At 56.3% G+C, this 21,896-nt stretch overlaps 2 protein-coding genes and 1 long non-coding RNA gene across 5 annotated transcripts; all 3 read left to right on the top strand.

The window, feature by feature from the left end:
* Positions 1 to 2,444: 2,444 nt before the first annotated feature.
* LOC132523120 (beta-lactoglobulin-2-like) lies at positions 2,445 to 5,703 on the top strand. Its single transcript, XM_060153670.1, has 6 exons — positions 2,445 to 2,540; positions 3,001 to 3,140; positions 3,824 to 3,897; positions 4,480 to 4,593; positions 5,422 to 5,547; positions 5,693 to 5,703. The coding sequence occupies exons 1-6, from the start codon at positions 2,445 to 2,447 to the stop codon at positions 5,701 to 5,703; spliced, it is 561 nt and encodes a 186-aa protein (XP_060009653.1).
* Positions 5,704 to 5,731: 28 nt separating this feature from the next.
* On the top strand, positions 5,732 to 6,387 carry LOC132523226 (uncharacterized). The gene is made up of 2 exons (XR_009541432.1): positions 5,732 to 5,775; positions 6,208 to 6,387. It is a non-coding gene; the product is annotated as an uncharacterized LOC132523226 (long non-coding RNA).
* A 10,071-nt stretch (positions 6,388 to 16,458) lies between these two features.
* On the top strand, positions 16,459 to 21,643 carry LOC132523218 (beta-lactoglobulin-like). Of its 3 annotated transcripts, none has more exons than XM_060153907.1 (7): positions 16,459 to 16,583; positions 17,272 to 17,411; positions 18,178 to 18,251; positions 19,850 to 19,960; positions 20,662 to 20,766; positions 20,994 to 21,010; positions 21,467 to 21,643. In XM_060153907.1, exons 1-6 carry the CDS (start codon positions 16,488 to 16,490, stop codon positions 21,008 to 21,010), a joined length of 543 nt encoding a protein of 180 aa, XP_060009890.1. In that variant the 5' UTR covers positions 16,459 to 16,487; the 3' UTR covers positions 21,467 to 21,643. The 3 variants fall into 3 exon arrangements, with proteins under 3 accessions (XP_060009890.1, XP_060009889.1, XP_060009888.1); XM_060153906.1 differs by having other exon boundaries at positions 20,994 to 21,035; positions 21,527 to 21,643; XM_060153905.1 differs by having other exon boundaries at positions 20,994 to 21,035.
* Positions 21,644 to 21,896: the final 253 nt, after the last annotated feature.

Genomic DNA, 21,896 nt, shown 5'->3' with positions numbered 1-21,896 from the left:
TCCTGTGCTAGGGCTAATTAATCCCTTGTCATTCTTTTTGTTTATTGAAATTATTTTTAGGACAGCGGGTTCTCCTGCGTTGTCTGGTTCCCCCAGATCCTGATATGCTATGTTTTCCTTTTGATGTCCTAATATTCTTCAATTTTCTCTTTTAACTCAAGCATTGCACTGCAACTCCTCACCTTCTTGCAGTAAACAGGAACCATGGAATAGTCTAGCTCATAAAGGGGGGAGCTTCTGATTTTCATCACCCTAAAACATGAGCTGCAGCCTCAGGAAGTGTCCCTTTGCCTGGATCATCCTCTGTGTGTCGAGTCCATCTGGTGGGGGAGGGAAGCTGGGGGGACAACATGGACGTGTGTTCAGGACTCTGAGTCCCACTTTGACTCTGTGGGTAAATATATATCAGCACCACCTCAAAGCCGTAATTACCACCTGCAGCCCGAAGCACTAGGGCTCACCTCTTTCCTGCCTTACTCGGTTGATTATGAAACTTAGCTGCCTCTCTGCCTTCACTTGGGGTTGTTGGCAAGTCCCAGATGGAGCTAAAAACCGAGCCAGTGAGACACAAGGACCCATTGTGAGGAACTGCCTGAGGGGTCTGCAGAGCCTGGCAGGCACAGGGCTCAGCCTGGGCTCAGGTGGATGGCCCCACGCGAGGACTAGGAAGGCCCTGGGAGGAGGAAGTGACGTCCTGTTCCAGAGCCAGCTTCTGGCTGACCTGGCTCAAGGCCAACCTTGGCCACTAACAACGGGTGTATTTAGGTCATGTACTTGGTACTATGTATCTCATTCCTGTCACTTCTGTGAAAGGCAAAAGTGACAATGTACATGAAAGCACCTTGGAAAATCACAGGGATCATGAGAATGAGAAGCTAAATGGCCCATCCAATATGAGTTAAGGAAGCCATTCATCCATGTAACCCCCCATGCAGCCATGCATCCATCCACCTACCAATCCATCCATCTACCACCCATCCACCCACCCATCCATCCATCCATCCCCCCATCCATCCACCCACCCATCCACCCATGCATCCATCCATCCACCCACCCATCCATCCATCCATCCATCCAGCCACCCATCCACCCATCCATCCACCCACCCATCCATCCATCCATCCACCCATCCATCCACCCACCCATCCACTCATCCATCCACCCATCCATCCACCCACCCATCCACCCATCCATCCATCCATCCACCCATCCATCCATCCATCCATCCACCCATCCATCCACCCATCCATCCATCCACCCATCCATCCACCCACCCATCCATCCATCCACCCATCCATCCATCCTCCACCCACCCATCCACCCATCCATCCACCCATCCATCCATCCATCCACCCATCCATCCATCCATCCACCCATCCATCCACCCATCTATCCATCCACCTATCCACCCACCCATCGATCCCTTCATCCATCCAGACTGTGCATTGTTTTAATCCACCAATAGGAACCTCCCAGGGCTGCCCCTCCCCGCTCACACAAGCCTTCGGCCGCCTCACTTGCCTCAGTCTCTGCTTCTTGCCTCTCGGGGTTGACTCTCACCTTGGGGGCAGTGTACACCCTCCTCCAGCAATGCTGAAGCAGGCCTTGCCCAAAGATGGGGCTCCAGACTCCTAAGGTCCCAATCATAGCAGAAGAGATGGAAGCAGGGCCGGATCCTGGACAGGCTCGGGGGTGAAGGAGGCAGCTGCCCACGCTTGGGACACCTAGAGCCGGCCTGAGGGGGTGGCACTGGGAAGGGGAACAAGGGCCATGGGGGTTGTACCAGAGCCATGTGGGCACCCCGGCCCTTCCCACAGATGACGACATGGGAGCAAGATGGTGGGGGGGGTCCTCGTGCCGCCCCCTCATGGAGCACACGGCAGCCCCGGGCGTGCACACTCAGGTGGTTGTGTGAACTGGGTGCACACACACGGGGACAGCTTGTGCAGGGGACCCATCAGGAGTGTGGTGATATGAGCCCCCGGTGTGGGGCAGAGGGTCACCCCCTGGCACATGTCCCTGGGTCATGGCTGGCATGGGGCTCTCCAGACCCCGGCCGACCCACGGGCCCGCCCTCCAGGACACAGCTGTCCTCAGTGCTGGCTCTGACCTGTCCTTGTCCAAGAGCCCGACCCAGGAAGTGTTCCTGACACTGGCGGCAAGCCTGGACCCACACCCTAGACCCTTCCTGCCTGGGGCCAAGCAGGAACTGTCCAGGCCCAGGGACACAGGGCACCTTCCTGCTTGGCCTCGGATGGAAGTCAGTGATACTGTCACAGAAAGCGGGCCTCAGGCTGTCCTGGAAGACAGTGTCTTCGTGGCCCCAAGGATGAGTCACAGGGCATTCGGGGAACCGCATGGCCTCCTCCTATATAAGGCCCCAAGCCCTCTGCCCCGGACTTCCCTTCTCTCCAGAGCTCAGAAGTGCCACCACGGCTGCAGCCATGAAGAGTCTCCTGCTCGCCCTGGGCTTGGCCCTCGTGTGTGGCGCCCAGGCTGCCCACATTCCCAATAAAGTGGAGGGTCTGGACATAAGAGAGGTATGGGCGTGGGCCCCGGGGGCTGGGGTCAGGGGCTGAGAGGGCGCAGGAAAGTCTAACACGGGTCAAAATGAGGCCATAGCATTGGGGGACCACTTCATCCCCCAGATGTTGGAGGGACTTGTCTCTCTCCAGCCACTTGGTTCCCAGATGCTCCTGTTTCCCTCTCCCTCCCGGGGTGGAGTCGTCCTCGAAGTTGCCACACCTGGATGGGGGCTGACTTAGGACTGCGCTGGGGGTTCGGCAGAGACGGGGGTTGTTCCAAATATGCAAGAACTCCCCACTCAGGCGTCATCACAGAGCTGGTGATCCCCGGGTGCACCTGGAACCCTAGCGCATCATGCTTCCTGAGAAACCCGGGCACATAGGAGACTCGGCGTGGCCCAGTTGAGGCGGGACTGAGAGCCCACTGTGGGGCTAGGGTCCCCTTTCCGGAGTGCAGCTCAAGGTCCCTCCCCAGGTGGCAGGGACGTGGCACTCCGTGGCCATGGCGGCCAGCGACATCTCCCTCCTGGACGCCGAGAGCGGCCCCCTGAGAGTGAACGTGGAGGAGCTGAGGCCCACCCCCCAGGGCGACCTGGAGATCATCCTGCAGAAATGGTGGGTGAGCCCCGCCCGCCGTGACACGGCACCACCCCTTCCCCGGGGCTGCGGGCCAGTGGGGGCAGCTCCAGGACTGGTGGGCGGCGGGCAGGGCTCCAGGTGGGCCCCAGCTGCACTGTGGGCGGGTCCGGGGCCCCAGGGACGGGGAAACAGGGCTTGGAGGTTCTTGGTCCCCTTGGAGCCCTGCCCAGGGGCTGTGGGGCAAGAGGCGGCTACACAGAGCGGCCCCGGGGTCAGTGTGGGGAGAGGCCTGTGTGGAGACCACTGGGCAGCTGCAGGCTTGGGTCCTCAGGGCCTGGGCAGTTTCCACCATGAGCCCCACCTGCCCCCAGAGTGGGGGAGCCGGGGCGTCGGGGGACTCTGGGTCATGATGAGACCAGTATTCTTGGAAACACTGTGTCCAAAGCCCCATGCAGACAGGGTCAGTTCTGAGCTGCCACATGCCTTCGGCCACCAGCCAGCTCTCCCGTGGGGTTCCTGGCCGACTCTGTCTGCCCCACTGTCAACTTCCTGAGTCACCCGTTTGGGTCCAAGGAGGGCCGCTCCCACTCAGGCCAGCACCTGGTGACGGTGCTTTGGGCGGCCCAGGTGTCCTCCTGCCCTGAGGACACTTCCCGGAGCGCAGCTCCTGTCCCTCTGCAGGGTTTGTGAATGACCCCCACCACCATCTGGCTTTTCAGGGAAAACCAAAAGTGTGTTGAGAAGACCATCCTGGCTCAGAAGACCGAGGACCCTGCTGTATTCAAGGTCGACGGTGAGTGCCCCCAGCCCGGGCCCCATGCTCCCTTGGGGTAACCCCAGCACATGCGGGGCGTCGCCTGATGCTCTGAGACGCTCGCCATCCCGCCATCTGGGCAGCAGGAGTCGGGCTTGAGTGTGTGGCCTCGTCCTGTGCACCAGGCCCTGCTTCTCCCACGCTGTGGAAGGTACTCTCAGGGGGACAAGGCCTGGGATCCCCATGCTTTCCTGCCCCTTCTGCACCCCCTGCTTGGTGTAGATGGAAGGAAGCGGGTATGTGTCCTATGCACCCGGGGGTGGGTTAGGGCACCAACATTTAAGAGCTGTTTCCAGTCTCGGCCTGAGTGCGGACGGGCTGGTCTCGCCCAGACGGTGCGGCTCGGAGAGTCCCCACTGGGGGTCCATAAAACTTGTGCTGCCGGTGGTGGGCTTCTGGTACCCAGTAGGGAGGGCGTCCCCTCGGTGTCCGGGAGCAGATATTCCGAGCCCAGTGGCTGCCGTGGGAGAGAGCGCTCCCAGGCGATGATCCGGGTGCCCCGACGGACATGGTGGAGGGACTCAGACAAGATCTCAGGCTCCATTTCGGCCCCTTTTCCAGATCACGGGGAAAGAAAGATTTCCGTGCTGGACACAGACTACACCACCTACATGATCTTCTGCATGGAGGCCCCCACGCCCACCGATGAGCACGGCGCGATATGCCAGTACCTGTGTACGTGGCTGACCCCGTGGGGCGTGTCCGGAGGGGCCACTCCTCGTCAGAGACGTGGCCTTTGGTCAAGCTGTGAATAAGGGACGCTCAAGACTCCCCCGCACCTTCCTGGCCCCTGGTGGGAGGAGGGGGAGAGGGGCTGCCTCGCTGGCCCCTACAGGTCATGCTAGCAAAGGTCCCAGCCGTGGCGCCCGACACTGGCCGCCAGATGTGGGGTGACGTGCAGGGCAGGAGATGCTTGGGACAAGGTCCGGGACAGGCCAGCGGGACTGACGCAGGAGGCTCGGGGGTTTCTCCCTGCGTGGAGGGGCCTCACCGACCAGCTGGTACAAATGGCTAATACTCATCAACAGTCTTATAGGAGGAGATTCTTAACGACTTCAGAGCACTTTCAGTTATGCAACCAGCTTTAAAGGGAGATTTTCTGACCAAAGTAAATATACGGGTGATGCTCCCAAGGTGGCCATGGCGGGCAGTGGAGGCTCCTGGTCAAGTCAGTCAGCCCAGGGGGACTGGGGGAGACCAGGATAGGGGCGAGGCGGGTGCCTCTCCTCTGTGACCGTGCAGACCCCCAGCGCTGCCCCGGGAGGAGGAGGAGGGGGATGGGCCGAGGGGGGGCAGGGGGCGGGGCCCTGGAGGGCAGGGGGCGGGGCCCTGCAGACCACCCTGGGAAGCAGGGCTAGACCAAGCTCTACAGATCCCAGCGCATCAGTGCCTCCTTCCTGCGCTCCCTCCTGGGCGGGGGGGGGGGGGGGGCCTCAGGGTCCCCGAGCTCTCGGGGGGCGGGGGGAGCGGGGATGCCCCCAGGGACTGACCCCTCCCCCACAGCCAGGACCCTGCAAGTGGACAACGAGGTCTTGGAGAAATTCGAAAGAGTCCTGGAGTCTCTGCCCGAGCACATGCGGATCAACCTGGACCTGAGCCAGAGGAAGGGTGAACTTAGCCCTGCCCAGGGTGAGAATCAGGGGAGCATCTTCCCCCCTTGCTGGACCCCCATTCTCCCCACGGCTGCCGGGAGGAAGGGGGCGAGGGCGCAGCGCCCCCGAGGTGGGCCCCCTCCCCACCCCCTGCCAGACCCCTCTGTCCCCGGGGCGTCCAGTCCCGTCCTGACCCTTCCGCACGGCTCTCCCTCCCCCACAGAGCAGTGCCGCGTCTAGGTGAGCTCCTGCCGGCGCCCTGGGGGTAACGTAACCCCCCTGCCCCACATCCTGGGCATGTGCACAGGGTGGGGGTCTTGGTGGGGCCCGGGCTCCCCCATCAGGCCCTGGGGTCCCCCTGGGGGAATGGCTGGAAGCTGGGGTCTCTCCTGGCGACTGCCGAGCCGCTGGCCGCGTGCCCACTCTCGAGGGGTGGCCTTTGGGGAGGTCGTTTCCTGTGTCCTGGCCTCACTCGCTTGCTGACCTCCCCCTGCTCCCTCTGGGCAGGGCCGAGGGCCAAGGTGGAGGCTCCGGAAGCGGGCACCGGTGACAGACACTCCACCTGAGGGGGGAGGTGGGGGTCCCTCTCCCGAGGAGGGGCCGTCCTGCACCCCCAGGCCCAGCCCGGGGAAGGGGGCGCTGGCGAGGGTCCAGCAGGTTCCCCAGGAATCACAGGAGAGCCCCGTGTCCATTTCAGGGCCCGGGTGCCTTGGCGCCTCTGGGGACAGATGACGTCACCCCCACCTCCCCCACCAGCAGGGTCAGGAGGCACCAGGACCAAAGTCACCCCTCTTGGGACCCAGGCCCCTCCGGGCCCCGCCTGGGGTCTCCTGCTCGGGGGCGTTCCTCCTTCAGCAATAAAGGCATGAACCAGTGCGCACTCCTGTCTGAGTCTTTCCTGGCCGATGCGCGTGGGCTGGGGACCCGGGCGGCTCAGGCGGTGACGCAGGGATGGGAAAGCTGGTACCTCCTCCAGACCCAGCCCTGAGCCCAGCGGGGCCCCAGCGGGACGCCTCGTCTGCGTCAGGCGGTGTTGGACACAATTTCCCTTTACTCTTCATCCCACCTCTGTCGTCGTAGGGCTGCGGAAACCCTGTTTGCTGGTGGGACAGCTCACCCTGAAAATCATACATTTTCATTTAAATTTCTTGAAAAAGAAATGTCTTGGCACCTCCTGCCCTCCCTGGAGGTGGGGGTGTGTCAGAGCTCCAGGGTGGGCCGGGGCCTCAGGCTGCTCTGTGGGTGGGCGGATCCACAGGGACCAGCATCAAAGAGCAAGGCCACCCCCCTCCCCCGCCCGTTAGAGCTCAGGGTCACCCCCTGACGGGACCCGCGGCAGGGCTGAGCCCCGCCCCTGCCAAGAGAGAAATGGGGGCAACAACATTCAGGCATTTCCGCTTCCTAAGGCCCTGCACGGTGCTGACGTGACTGCACAGCCATGGCACCCCCAGTCCCTACACCAGTTCAGGGGCAAAGCTGAACCGGGCCCCTGGCCATCGGCTCCACGCTCCAGCTCTAACCTGACACCGAACCCCTCCGATGGGAAAGCTCCCAGGTCTGGCTCCACAGACGAAAAGGATGGACAGGACGGCAGGGCAGGGCCTGGCCACAGGGTGGTGACAAGGCTGTGAGCCCGTTTCTGTGACTGCCGAGGGCAGCGGTCATCCCGGCTGTGCGCTGGTCAAGAGCACAGGCTGCAGGCCAGCCTGACGACGCCCTGCTGTCACCTCTCTGCATCCGTTCCCCACCTGTAAAGTGGAGAGTGCAGAAGGAGCAACCCCAGGGAGGCGTGGGTGAGGATGGAAGGAGAAGACAGCTGTCCTGCACCCAGAGCAGGGTCCACGCGCAGGAAGCGCACAGCGACCACCGGGCGCCAGTGTGGCTCCCCCGCCGCCCCAGTCCTGCCACCTGACCTTCCCCACCATCGCCACCACCCGCCAGGGCCTCAGTCTCCTCGGACGTCAGGGCCAGCCCGAGACGGTGTGACAGCCCCCCGGTGGGTTCTTCCTGCCACTGACATAGTCAATTGAAAGCGAGCAAAGCCAACTGTGGCAGAGTTTAATAGAAAACTTCCCCAAAAGACCGCGGCGGCTGGACTTCCAATGTGGACAAGATGGTGTGAACCCACCTCCCCCTGCTCCTCCCTGCTAAGCACAATTATACAGCCTGGAAATTACACAAACGACAGCAAAAGCAGAAATCTGAAAAGTGGCAAAAGGAAGGCCAACTGGTCTGGGGCCCTGGGGTTGGGGGAGGGCACAGCACAAGGTGTCACGTCCCCCCGGCTCAAGCAAATAAGGGGACCCGCCCTGGTGTGTCCTGACCCAGCCAGGAAGGCAGCCAAGCTGGGACATTCCCCGCCTGGATCAAACAGGAGTCCCTCTGACGACACCAGGCGAGCCCAGCACCTGCGGCAAGGGAGCCCAACCGGGGACCCTCCAGCAATGATCAGCCATGGGTTGCACTCCCTTTCCCCCAGGAGAGCAGGCCTGAGATGGTCCTCTCCACTGGGAAATGCTGGCGGCCAGGCCTCAAGAAACCCTCCTCCCTTCAGGCAGCACGAGCAGGGACAGTGGGGGCCCAGGTAGCACCAGACACCCCTTTGTGGGGCCAACATGGAGCCACAAAGGCTTTGGACATTAAACTGGAACCACAGTCCACAAGAATAGGCCAGGATAGTAGGAGGGAGACTGCTTACTGTGACTAAAGAAAACAACGTCAAGTAACACCCAGGGTCTCCTATCATAACAGGTACAATGTCAAGGATACAATCAAAAATCACCTGTCATACCAAACACCAGGAAAATCACAACCTGGGTGAGAAAAGACAACACAATGACACCAAAAGCAAGACGAATCAGTTGTCGAAATTATCTGGTAGGGATTTGAAAGCAGGCTTTGTAAACATGCTTCAACAAGTGATTCCGAACACACTTGAAACAAGTGAAAACGCAGAAAATCTCACTAAAAACTGAAACCTACCATTAAAGAAATTAAAAGTTTAATTTCTGGATGGGCTCGGTAGTGGAGTGGAGACCATCAATTCAAAACCGTAGGCAGGTTGAGAGTGAAAGGATGCAAAAAGGTGTATCATGCTAACATTAATGAAAAGAAAGCAGGAGTGGCTATTTTAATAACCAATAAAGCATAGTTCCGAGCAAAGAGAAGCACTACAAAGAGAGACATTACAGGGGACGAGGAGGACAAAAAAATTATTTGGAGAAACAGTGGCCCCAAATTCTCAAAAATTAGGTGAAAACTATAAATATACAGATTAAAGAAGCTCAACTAATATCAACCATAAAAAGCAGGAAGAAAACGACTCCAGGGCACAGAGAACAAATTAATCAAAACCAGTAACAGAGAAAAAAAATTTTGTGTAAAAAGGAACAAAGATGGTAGCACTTTTAAGAATGATTTTTGCTGGCAATGTTGGTTGTATATACTTCATTAGGTTAAAGAAAGTCCCTTCTGTTTCTATTTAGGTAAAAGGTTTTGTTTGGGCTTGGTTTTAACCAGGAATTGCTGTTAAACTCTAACCAACGTGTTTTCTGCATTGAGGTGACCAAATAGTTTTCCTTTAACCAACTGAGGTTGTAAATTGCATCAGTATGTTTTATAATGTCAGATGACCCTTACCTTGCGGGGGAAAAAACAATTAGTCACGAGGGATTGCTATCCAGCACTGGATTTGGTTTTCTCCCTATGTTCCGGGGTACGTTTTCCACTTATGTTATAGGTTAAGCTTTCTTGTCCTCTCCTGTCTTTTTTTTTTTTTTTTAAACACCAACTGGTCAGACTCATGTGAGATGTATTTATCTCCCAAGTGATAGAGCTCAGGTCAACCATATTAGAAATAATGCCATACGGATGTCAATTTAAGGTAGTGCTGTGTTCTTTAGTACTAGCCTTTGGTTGTTTCCACAGAAGGGATTGGCTCAGGAGCTATTAAACTAAAGGTATTCCCACTGCTATAAAAATGCTCCATAATTATTCAAATAATTATAATTTTAATAACTGTGTTAATTTTAAACAATTTTCCTCTGGTAAATGGCTTAGAAAATAGTTGTTTTCCAGAATTTAACACACTGTTCAGCCAGCCATCTTCTTAGCAGCACACAAGGCTTTCTGTGACATGGGGGGTATTTGTAAATGCTGGTCATGCAGAGTTGGTTCACAACCACATTCCTTGCTCTGTGGCACCAATGTTTTCCTCAAGCCTGTCTTCTGAGCTTCATGTTACCCTTTGCTGAATTTTCCAAGGAGAAGGAGGAGAATCTGGTATAAGAAACGTGTGCTTCCCCAAAGAGACTCTGAATAGACCTTTCATCGGGACTGTCTCACCTGAAATACCCTTCCTGCTGTTGGCCACTGCTGAGTCATAATCCCGAGGGGAAGTGTCTCTAGGGATGGAGGCAAAGACCCCGCAAGGGAGACTGAGAGGTTGTGGCCTTGGGCTCACCTCTGTTTCCAGTTGCGGTAGAAAGTCAGAGAGACTTCCTGAAAGAGTATTTTGCAATCTTTAAAAATCTTTGTTATTAGTGTGAGCAAACCAAACTCAGGTCCGAGTGTCCCCGTGCAGTAAATCCTATCTCCTGACACTGGTGTGTGATGAAGGAAGGGGTGGTGTTTATTGCAGGCGCCAAGCAAGGAGTCCAGGTAGCCAGTGCTTAAAAGGCCAGAGCTCCCCAAAGTCTTTCAGGGAAAGATTTTTAAAGACAGGGTGAGGGAGGGGGGCTGTGGGGTGTGTGATCGGCTGGTGGACGTTCTTCTGATTGGTTGGTGGTGAGGTCATCAGGAGTCAACGACATCAACCTTCTGGTTCCGACTGTTCTGGGGTCTATGTGCTTTGGGGCAGCATAGAGTTAACTTCTTCCACCTGGTGGAGGTTTCAGTACCTGCAAAACAGCTCAAAGGACATGGCTCAGAATATTATCTACAGCCCTCGAGGAGGAACTAAAGGTCCTTGGCTTTGTTTAATGGCTAAACTATTATAATTTTGACTTGTTTGACTCTCTTCCTTTCTTTCTGTAGTTTCTCACTTCTCTGATTAAATGTACTCTTTGGAACTCTGGGAAGGCCTAGGAGGCTAAAGGTTTTCTACAAACAAGAGGCAAGTGGAGGACATGGGGGATGTGGGGGGAGTCTGTTCCGGGAAGGCCCCATAGGGTCCTGCTTGGTTACGTTAGGACATTGGGGGTTTTTGACCCTTCCCCACAGGACATTGTTGATAGTACTTTTCCTGTTGCTATTTGAACTACAGTCCTGTAAACAACCCTTCATCAAAACTCCATCGTGCTTCCTCTTTATTCACTCACTCACGTGCCTGTTCATTCCACAAACACGGACCCTGCTGGGGTGTGGAAAGAAATAACAAAAAGAGGGGGATGAGATAGAGTTGATCTAGGTCAGAGTCGTGAGCTCTATCTCATCCCCCTCTTTTTGTTATTTCTCTCAGCAGCCCCTCCACGCTTTTAAGAAGTTAGGAGATTAAGAGAACTGATGACTCTCTAAGTCTCTCAATCTAGTCCCAACTTGTTAGATCCAACCACAAACTGTATGCCACTAGCCACTTAAGTTTTGGTGAGCTTCCAGAGGCCATTCTGAGAAGTAGCAGAGTCGCCCAGGAAAGTCGTTTTTTTTTTTTTTTTGTGCTTCCACTAAGCGAGCCTCAGAACAGAGTCATCTATAAGTACTCAGGTTTCGCAGCCAGGGTATCACACCTGTCTCATCTGTGCCCTCTTAGCCATTTCTTCTGCCACACTCAAGGCCAGGCTCTCACCTGTCCCTTAGATGCTCAGACTTTAACATGCACAGAACCACCTGGGGACCTGTCATGCATAAAGACCTTGAGCCCCACCACTTATGAACCGAATCTCAGTCTCAGGGGTGGGCCCGGTAATGGCTTGTAGCTCCAAACTATCCTCATACACACTAATGCTTGAAACAGACCCAGAGAAACAACAGCAGTGACCTCGTAATTCCCGATGGTGCTTGTAGTATTTCATCTAGTGTGTCTTAAATATCTTTACTAAAATAATCTTCTCAAATATCTTCAATGGCTCCTAATTGTCTAGTAAAACGTTTATATGACTTTTTGGGATTTCCAAAAATGTAAACCTCGCTAAAATTTTAAGTTATTCACTCCTAATCTACACAAAACTTATACAGGATAATTTCATATTTCTTTCTTTTTTTTTTTTTTTTTTGCGGTACGCGAGCCTCTCACCGTTGTGGCCTCTCCCATTGCGGAGCACAGGCTCTGGACGCGCAGGCTCAGCAGCCATGGCTCACGGGCCCAGCCGCTCCGTGGCATGTGGGATCTTCCTGGACCGGGGCACGAACCCGTGTCCCCTGCATCAGCAGGCGGACTCTCAACCACTGCGCCACCAGGGAAGCCCAATGTCATGTTTCTTAAATATTGATTATATTTTTCCATCTCTAGCTTTGCTCATTTTGTTCCCTCTTGTTAAATTCTTATCAGTCCTTCAAGTCTGTCTCAAATTTCCCTCTTCCTTAAGAGGAGTGTACTGCCTATGTTTTCTTCTAGGAGTTTTAGTTTCAGGTTTTACATTTAAGTTTTTAATCCATTTTGAGTTTATTTTTGTACACAGTGTTACAAAGTGGTCCAGTTTGATTCTTTTGCATGTAGTGGTCCAGTTTTTCTAACACCATTTATTGAAGAGGCTGTCTTTTCCCCATTATATATTCTTGTCTCTTTTGTTGTAGATTAATTGACCATATTAGTTGGGTTTATTTCTGGGATCTCTGTTCTGTTCCATTTACCCCTGTGTCTGTTTTTGTGCAAGTACCATACTGTTTTGATGACCGTAGCTTTGTACTGTAGTCTGAGGTCATAGAGCATGATACCTCCAGTTCTGTTCTTCTTTCTCAAGATTGTGTTTGGCTATTCGGGTCTTTTGTGTCTCCATACAATTGTTAGAATTATTTGTTCTAGTTCTGTGAAAAATGCCATTAGTATTTTGATAGGGATTGCATTAAATCTGTAACTTGCCTTGGGTTGTATGGTCTTTTTAACAATATTAATTCTTCCAATCCATGAGCATGGTATATCTTTCTCTCTGTGTCATCTTCAATTTCTTTCATCAGTGTCTTAGAGTTTTCTGAGTACACGTCTTTTACCTCCTTGGTTAGATTTATTCCTAGGCATTTTATTCTTTCTGATGCAATTGTAAATGGGATTGTTTCTGTAATTCCTCTTTCTGATAGTTCATTGTTAGTGTATAGAAAAGCAACAGATTTCTGTGTATTAATTTTGTATCCTGCCGCTTTACTGAATTCATTTATTAGCTTTTTGGTGTCATCCTAAGGATTTTCTCTATATAGTATCATGTCAACTGCAAACAGTGACAGTTTTACTTCTTCCTTTCCAATTCGGATTTCTTTTATTTCTTTTTCTTGTCTGAGGGCTGTGGCTAGGACCCCCAGTACTATGTTGAATAAAATTGGTGACAGTGGACATCCTTGTCTTGTTTCTGATCATAGAGGAAATGCTTTCAGCTTTTCATCATTGAGAATGATGTTGGCTGTGGGCTTGTCCTATGTGGCCTTTATAATGTTGAGGTTTGTTCCCTCTATACACACTTTGATGAGAGTTTTTAGCATAAAAGTATGTTGAGTTTTGTTGAAAGCTTTTTCTGCATCTATTGAGATGATCATATCGTTTTTATTCTTCAGTTTGTTAATGTGGTATATCACATTGATTGATCTGCAGATATATTTGCATCCCTGGGATAAATCCCACTTGATCATGGTGTATGGTCTTTTCAATGTACTGTTGAATTCACCTTGCTAATATTTTGTTGAGGATTTTTATGTCTATGTCCATCAGTGATATTGACCTATAATTTTCTTTTTTTGTAGTGTTTTTGCCTGGTTTTGGTATCAGGGTGATGCTGGCCTCATGGAATGAGTTCAGAAGTGTTTCTTCCTCTTCAATTTTTTGGAATAGTTTGAGAGGGATAGGTGTTAACTCTTTAAATGTTTGGTAGAATTCACCTGTGAAGCCATCTGGTCCTGGACTTCTGTTTGTGGGAGTTTTTTAAATTACTGATTTAATTTCATTACTGGTAATTGGTCTGTTCCTATTTTCTATTTCTTCCTGGTTCAGTCTTGGGAGACTGTACATTTCAAGGAATTTGTCCATTTCTTGTAGGCTGTCCATTTTATTGGACATGCGTGGGGGGCACCTGGTGCCGGCCACCACGGTCGTGAGCAGTGAAACTCAGACTGGCTTCCCAGTGCTGAGGTTGAGGCCCCGAGCAGCATGGCATCCTCAGCTGTGTGAAGGCCCACTGACCCTGCCCGGCCCCACGATTTCATTCTGAGATAGGTGATTTCCTGCTTCTGCAGTTACAGGCCCGACTTCCTGACATGGTTCTAAAGAGCAAGGGGTTTTGGTGGGAGGGGGAGTGACTGAGAGCTGGTGGGGGCCCAGGTCTCCTCCCAGGTCCCACTTTCTGGGGCAACGCATGACCTGGGGGAAGCTGAGCCCTTAGATCTCAGTCTCCCTCCCACAATGGACAATGCCAACTGCCCAAGGCCAGTGGGTGCTTTTTTTTCCTTTTCTCTCTCTCTTTTTTTTTTTCCAATTTTATTTTTTGGATGGTATTCTATGGAAACTGAAGTTTCCTGGAATTTATGAATAGTTGTGCCCTGAAGGGCATGCTTTGTGGTCTCGATTCACAGGAACGCGTGAGAACCTGCAGCACGATGCCCCGCGGCTGGTGGGATCCCGATTTCCCAAGCTCACCGAGAAACACGGTGCTTGTTTCTCTCTGGCTGACCTCCCTCTGCCCTGTGTGACCCAGTTCTGAGAGCGGAGCTGTGTTGAAGGGGATGGCCTCTCGCATCTGACCCCTGGGTCCAAGCCGCCCGTGCTGATGTCCTAGGGGGCCACCCCCTGAGCGGGGGGGCTTCTAACTACAGAAGTGTACCCTGTCCTATCTGAGGCCAGAAGTCCACAGTTCGGGCGTCGGAGGACCGAGGTCCCTCCAGAGACTCCCAGGAAGGATCCTTCCCCGCTTCTCCAGCTGCTGGTGTTGCATCAGTCCTGGTCTCGTAGAAGCCGCGCTCCAATCTCTGCCTCCGCGTTCAATGCCTTCTCCCTGTGTCCCCTCCGTGTCCTCGTCTTCTCTTACAAGGACACCAGACAGTAGATCAGCCCCCTTCCAGCACGCCTCATCTGAACTACTTACACCTGTAAAGACCCTGTTTCCAAATAAGGTCCCATCCGGAGGTTCTGGGTGAACGTGTGTTCCGGGGCGACAGAATTCAACTCCGTAACTGCCTGTGGCTCGTCGTAACAGAGGGAACTGGGGACCCTGAGCTTGGAGGATTGTCGCAAGAATTAAAGGAGATGAAACAGATCAGGGCGAGGACTGGGGCTGCCCGAGCCTCCTTCTTCTTTCACAGCCCCCACCCTGGGAAAGGGGAGTCTGGGGGCAGCCTGGGGTCCTGCAGTCTCTCCAGTGCACGGGCTCTTTCCTGGTACAGTAACCAGTGGTCTCTACAGGAAAGAAACCAGAGGCCAGATAGCAAACCAGAGCTAGTCTAGGAGACCCCTTAGCCTCCCAAGACGCTGACAATGACAGTGGCCACCTGGAAAGACCCTACACATCGGGGTAGAGGGCACAGGGGCCGACCCTCCAAGTCTCCCACCATCGGGAGATATCCCCACCTTGCCCCTTTCCCCCACCCCAAAGTCCACGCCCCCGCCACCCCGAGATGAGCAGGTTAATCACTTGGAATGTCAGTTGATGGCCTTTGCAGCCCCCCTGGCACGGGACACAGGGCATGCACAGACCCCGGGGGTGTTGCTGTCAAGGTGGACTCAGCGAGACAGATGCTTCTGTGTCCTGCTCGATGCCCCTCCAGACTTAGGTACATGCCCAGCGCCAGGGCCCCGTCCCTCCCAAGGTGCTGAAGGCGACTTGCTTCAGCCTTGAGTGGTGTGGAGGGAAGTGCCCTGGGAGATTTAAAACGTAAGATTCGGTGGATCGAAGATTCAGATACTGTGGACCTTTCTATCACGCTCACAGACACGGAGCACGCGGTGTTGCTCCGCTGCACCCCCAAAGGTCAGGTCACCTTCCCGGCTGGGTGGCTCTGGGGGTTCGGATGACTGCTGCTGTCAGCATTGTTGTCTTTATTGCTACCCTAACTGGGCAGCAGACACTTGCAGAGCTCTCACTACAGGCCAGGCCCATCCTTGGAGCTCCACCTGAGCCCCACGTCACCCTCACCCCAGCCTGCAGGGGGTGGGGTGACCGCAGAGAACCCTTCGCCCAAGGCCACGTCCGTGGGGTTTGGAGGAGCCAATGCCCGAGACAGGAGAGTGTACCAGAAGCAGGAGGAACCCAGCGGGACCATAGCCCTTCGGGAGGCCTCGCTCAGCAGGACCGGGTGGGAGGCCCCGGGAGCTAGTGGAGCCCCCAGGAAGGGCAGCCCACAAGAGAGGGGTGATGGGTGCGGGTGACAGGACCCCCTTGTTCGGGGCAGACGGCCACCCCCTGGCTCACGTCCCTGGGTCCTTCTTGGCATGGGGCTCTCCGGACCCCGGCCGACCCACGGGCCCGCCCTCCAGGACACAGCTGTCCTCAGTGCTGGCTCTGACCTGTCCTTGTCCAAGAGCCCGACCCAGGAAGTGTTCCTGACGCTGGCGGCCAGCCTGGACTCGCACTCCAGACCCTTCCTCTCTGGGGCCAAGCAGGAGACGTCCAGTCCCGGGGACGCAGGGGACCTTCCTGCTTGGCCTCGGAGGGAAGAAGGCCTCCTATTGTCCCAGCTGAGGAAGCCACCCGAGGGCCTGAGGGTGAGTCACAGGGGATTCGGGGAACTGCGTGGCGGGGAGCCCAGCACAGGCTGGCCGCTGGCCCTCCTCCTATATAAGACCCCGAGCCCAGTGCCTCGGCCTTCGTCTCCCTCCAGAGCCCAGAAGCCACCAAGGCTGCAGCCATGATGTGCCTCTTGCTCGCCCTGGGCCTGGCCCTCACGTGTGGCGCCCGGGCTCTCAGCGCCATCCGGACCATGGAGGACCTGGACATCCAAAGGGTTCGAGGGGGGCTGGTGGGTGGTGAGCTGCAGGGCGGGCAGGGGTCTCAGAGGCCAAGGGGAGACAGAGGAGGCTGTGATGTCTGGGGTGCGCATTACCCTGCTAGGGCCGCCCTAACAAATACCCCCGACAGGGCCGCTTAACCAACACGGTTATCGTCTCGCATCCTGGAGGCTGGAAGTCTGAGATCAGGGTGTCGGCAGGGCTGGTTTCTCCTGAGGCCACTCTCCTGGGCGTGTAGACGGCTGTCTTCTCCCTGTGTCTTTACCTGGTCATCCCTGTGTCCAATTTCCTCTCCTTATGAGGTCATCAGTCCCACTGGATCAGGGCCCACCCTAATGGCCTCATCTTACCTTTGTCATCTCTTTAAAGACCCTGTCTCCAAAGAGTTATGTTCTGAGGCTCTGGGGGTTAAAGGGGCACAGTTAAGCCCCTAACAGGGTCTCTCTGCCCCCCAACCTTTCCCCACCTCCAGCCACGTCTCCCCAAGGTCCAAACATTCCCACTTGTGTGATGGGCTCCTCCGGGTCCTTCTTGGGGCTCAGAGTGAGTTTAGGGAGAACATTCCTCAGGGTGCCGAGGAGGGGGTGTCTCAGGGCTGCCTCAGGTCGGGGTGGGACAGAGAGCCCACCGTGGGGAAGGGGTCCCCTTCCCGCCCCCGGAGTGCCGATCAAGCCCGCTCCCCAGGTGGCAGGGACGTGGCACTCCGTGGCCATGGCGGCCAGCGACATCTCCTTGCTGGACACCGAGAGCGCCCCCCTGAGAGTGAACGTGGAGGAGCTGAGGCCCACGCCCCAGGGCGACCTGGAGATCTTCCTGCAGAAAAGGTGCGCGTGGTCCCCACACCCCGCCGAGGCTGCAGGCCAGCAGGGGGCGGGCGGAGGTCAGGGCTCCTGGTGGGACCCGGCTGCACTCTGGGCGGGACCAGGGCCCCAGGGACGGGCAATGGGGCCCTCGGAGCCCCACCCAGGGCTTTTTTTTTTTTTTAACTTTTATTAATTTGATGCTTCGGAACATAATAAAATAAATGAACATAAAACATCATTTTAGTTGACTTGGAAAGGGAGATAAAATCCACTGAAGTGGAAACACGTAGGAAAGATATGTGCATTCAGGCAGTTACTTTAATTCTGTGTTAGGTTAAGGGTTACGAATGTACTTGAGCAACGGGGAGACGTTTTGCATCTTTTCTAGTCTGAACACTTCGATATCTCAGATGAACGGGATGTCACAGAGACAAAGCAGAGGGGGGAGAGCCCCATCTGCCCTCGGAGCGGGGGTGGGGTGCAGAGATGGGGACCCGAACCCCAGGATTGTCTGCAGGTGCAGGTCATTGCCCTGGACCGCGGGGCCTGGCCGCTCCCGGCCCTTTTCTCCCTCACTCCGTCTGACCTCTTGTGGCCTGTCCAACCTGGTCACCCGTGGCCCTAGAGGTTACTGTGAGCACAGCCAAGGCCTGGGTGACCAGCTGGGCTCCAATGCCCCCCCCCGGCTCGGGCCCCTCCCGGGGCCAGCTTCCACCCTGGCCCACAGTTTGGCCTGATCAACAGTGCATGGCCTGTGCACGTGGCTCAGGAAACGCCTGCCTTTCAGGGACAAGGACGGGTGTGTTAAGGAGAAAATCATCGCAGAAAAAACCGAGATCCCTGCTGTGTTCAAGATCAACTGTAAGTGTCGGGTCTGTGGTAGGAGCCCCACCACCCTGGGGGGCTCTGGGCAGGTGCAGGGGGCTGGCACCAGGCCCGAGGATGCTAAGGGGCTGGGGTGACGAGTGATGCTGTTATTACACCAGCTTCACTGCCCTCCCTGCCCCTTGCCCGGTGCTGTGGGGCCAGTGGCCGTGGGCAGGCCCCTGCTAGGCTGGCCTCACTCCCCAAGGTGACTCTCCAAGCTCTCTCTGCCGGGCGGGAGCTCGGGCCCCTCAGGCTGAGCTCAGGAAGCATCTGTGCCCGTCCAGGCAGAGCTGAGAGCCACTGTCAGCGGTCAGGGTGCCCCACGGCCCCCAGCCCACCACATGGGTTCCTCCATCTCCACGAGACGGGTTCCTTCCCTCATCCACTGGCTCACTCATTCCTCACTAAATCCAAGATGAGAAAGCGCCATGGGGGGCAGGGGGCTTCCACCAGGGCCGCTCCTGCTGGGAGCCTGGGCCACCTTGGGACTCACTCACTCACTCACTCTTGTCTATGCCAGACAAGACCTGACCACTGCCAGGGCGCCTGCCCCAGGGGCTCCAGAGCCACCTGCCCGCACTGGGTCAGGATGCTGGCGTTGCCCCTGAAGCTACCTGACCCTGCGGTGCAGCCGCTGCCGCCCGCTGGCCTCTGTCAGGGCAACCCTCACTCCTGCCGCCCCAGTTCCCACGGCTCAGGGCTGCCCCGCGATGTAACCGTTCTTGGGACGTTCCCCTCCTCCCTCGCTCGGCGGTGCCCAGTCTCACCTGAGGTCCGCGTGACAACCCCATTTCTTTCTTTCATTTTTTTTACATCTTTATTGGAGTATAATTGCTTTACAATGGTGTGTTAGTTTCTGCTTTATAACAAAGTGAATCAGTCATGCATATACATATATCCCCATATCTCTTCCCTCTTGCGTCTTCTTCCCTCCCACCCTCCCTATCCCACCCTTCCAGACGGTCACAAAGCACCGAGCCGATCTGCCTGTGCTATGCGGCTGCTTCCCACTAGCTATCTACCTTACGTCTGGTAGTGTATATATGTCCATGCCTCTCTTTCGCTTTGTCACAGCTTACCCTTCCCCCTCCCCATATCCTCAAGCCCATTCTCTAGTAGGTCTGTGTCTTTATTCCTGTCTTACCCCTAGGTTCTTCATGACATTTTTTTTTCTTAAATTCCATATAAATGTGTTAGCAGACAGTATCTGTCTTTCTCCTTCTGACTTACTTCACTCTGTATGACAGACTCTAGGTCCATCCACCTCATTACAAGTAGCTCAGTTTCGTTCCTTTTCATGGCTGAGTAATATTCCATTGTATATATGTGCATTTCTTGACCACTCTGGCTCCCGGGGGGCATCTTGGATTGAGCGCTGCGTGTTCCCGAGTCCAGGAGGCGGTGGAACGTCTCTGGCGCCGCCACAGTTGATGGGCCTGGGGACGGCTTTGGGGAAGGGGCTGCGGCACGTTGGCGTGCGGGCAGTGCAGGAGGCGCTCCCGGCCCAGTCCTTGCCGGGTGGTGACCAGAGGAGCTGGCCAGCACTGCCCCCGCTGGAACTTACTTCTGCCCTGTCTTGGTCTCCCTTCCAGTCCTGAATGAGAATAAGATCTTCGTGTTGGACTCCGACTACACAAACTACCTGCTCTTCTGCATGGAAAACACGGCTGACCCCGAGCGCAGCCTGACCTGCCAGTACCTGGGTATGCGCCCAAGCCCTGCTTCCCGGGGAGACCCGCGGTGTGGTCCTCACTGCGGAGAGCGCGTGGGAACGGGGGAGCCTGACACCTGAGGAAGAGGAGGAGGGGTGAGGGGTCATCGGGAGAGGGTCGCATCCTGTGGCCTGGTCTCCTGTGGGCCGGGGGGTGGTTGGGGACGAGGGACAGACCGCGGGCTGAGGGGCAGGCGGACTGCAAGCACTGTGACTGGTGTGACCATCGCAATGGGTCACTATGAATCCAACAGCCTTTGTTACCCAGGAGTTTCAATTACTTCACCAAATAAGAATTCAGTCACAGAGACATCTTTCTACTATAACGTCCTGAAAACAAATGTCAGGTGACATCTTTATTGTCACAGACATGTGCCACTGTGTGTTCCCAGGGAAGTGGCCGTGGGCCAGGCAGTGCAGGCTCCTGGTCATAAGTCAGCCAGCCCCGGGGTGGGGCGGGGAGGGCAGGAGGAGACCCAGACGTCCGGAGGGGGCTGCCGTGCAGACCCCCACTGCAGTGCACCGGGAGGACGACGAGGGGAATGGGCCGAGCGGGGAGGGCGGGGGCCCCGGAGGGCGGGGGCGCTGCGCCCTGCAGACCACCCTGGGAGGGTGGGTGGGGCAGGGCCCTCGGCGTCCCCGAGCTCTGGGGGGGGGCAGGGGTGCCCCCAGGGACTGACCCCTCCCCCACAGCCAGGACCCTGCAAGTGGACGACGGGGTCATGGAGAAATTCAACAAAGCCATCAAGCCCCTGCCCATGCACATCCGGCTCTCCTTCAGCCCGACCCAGCTGGAAGGTGAGCTCCCAGGCCCCGCCCCGGCTCCCTGGGCAGAAAGCCACCAGCCCCGGGGAAGACTTCCTCCCGTGGTGAGCCCCATTCTCCCCGGGGCTCCCGGGAGGAAGGGGGTGGAGGTGCAGCGCCCCGAGGTGGGCCTCTGCCTCCCCACCCCCTGCCAGGTCCCTCTGTCCCTGGGGCGCCCAGTCCCGTCCTGACCCTCGCGCACGGCTCTCCCTCCCCCACAGAGCAGTGCCGCGTCTAGGTGAGCTCCTGCCGGCGCCCTGGAGGTAACGTAACCCCCCTGCCCCACATCCTGGGCACGTGCAAAGGGTGGGGGTCTTGGTGGGGCCCGGGCTCCCCCATCAGGCCCTGGGGTCCCCCTGCGGGAATGGCTGGAAGCTGGGGTCTCTCCTGACGACTGCAGAGCCGCTGGCTGCGTGCCCACTCTCGAGGGGTGGCCTTTGGGGAGGTCGTTTCCTGTGTCCTGGCCTCACTCGCCTGCTGACCTCCCCCTGCTCCCTCTGGGCAGGGCCGAGGGCTAAGGTGGAGGCCCCGGAAGCGGGCACCGGTGACAGACACTCCACCTGAGGGGGGAGGCGAGGGTCCCTCTCCCGAGGAGGGGCCGTCCTGCACCCCCAGGCCCAGCCCGGGGAGGGGGCGCTGGCGAGGGTCCAGCAGGTTCCCCAGGAATCACAGGAGAGCCCCGTGTCCATTTCAGGGCCCGGGAGCCTTGGCCTCTCTGGGGACAGATGATGTCACCCATCTCCCCCATCAGCAGGGTCAGGAGGCACCAGGACCAAGGTCACCCCTCTTGGGACCCAGGCCCCTCCGGGCCTCTCCTGGGGTCTCCTGCTCGGGGGCGTTCCTCCTTCAGCAATAAAGGCATAAACCAGTGCGCACTCCTGTCTGAGTCTTTCCTGGCCGATGCGCGTGGGCTGGGGACCCGGGCGGCTCAGGCGGTGACACAGGGCCGGGATCTAAGGTGTCTGCCTCACAGGCCTCGTGACACCTGGGGGCCCTGCACACGTCATCACGGCTCCTTTAAACTTCTGGAAACTAGGTAGGGACGCGGCAGAGGCACCTGCCAGTTAGCTTTGCATCTTCAGCCAACACCCAAACTCCACAAAGGACAGGAAACGGAAACTTGC

The sequence above is a fragment of the Lagenorhynchus albirostris genome, chromosome 7 (assembly GCF_949774975.1).
Source record: "Lagenorhynchus albirostris chromosome 7, mLagAlb1.1, whole genome shotgun sequence".
Lineage (NCBI taxonomy): Eukaryota > Metazoa > Chordata > Mammalia > Artiodactyla > Delphinidae > Lagenorhynchus > Lagenorhynchus albirostris.
Note: the sequence above shows the minus strand (reverse complement) of the source record. Positions and strands in the feature narration are given on the sequence as shown.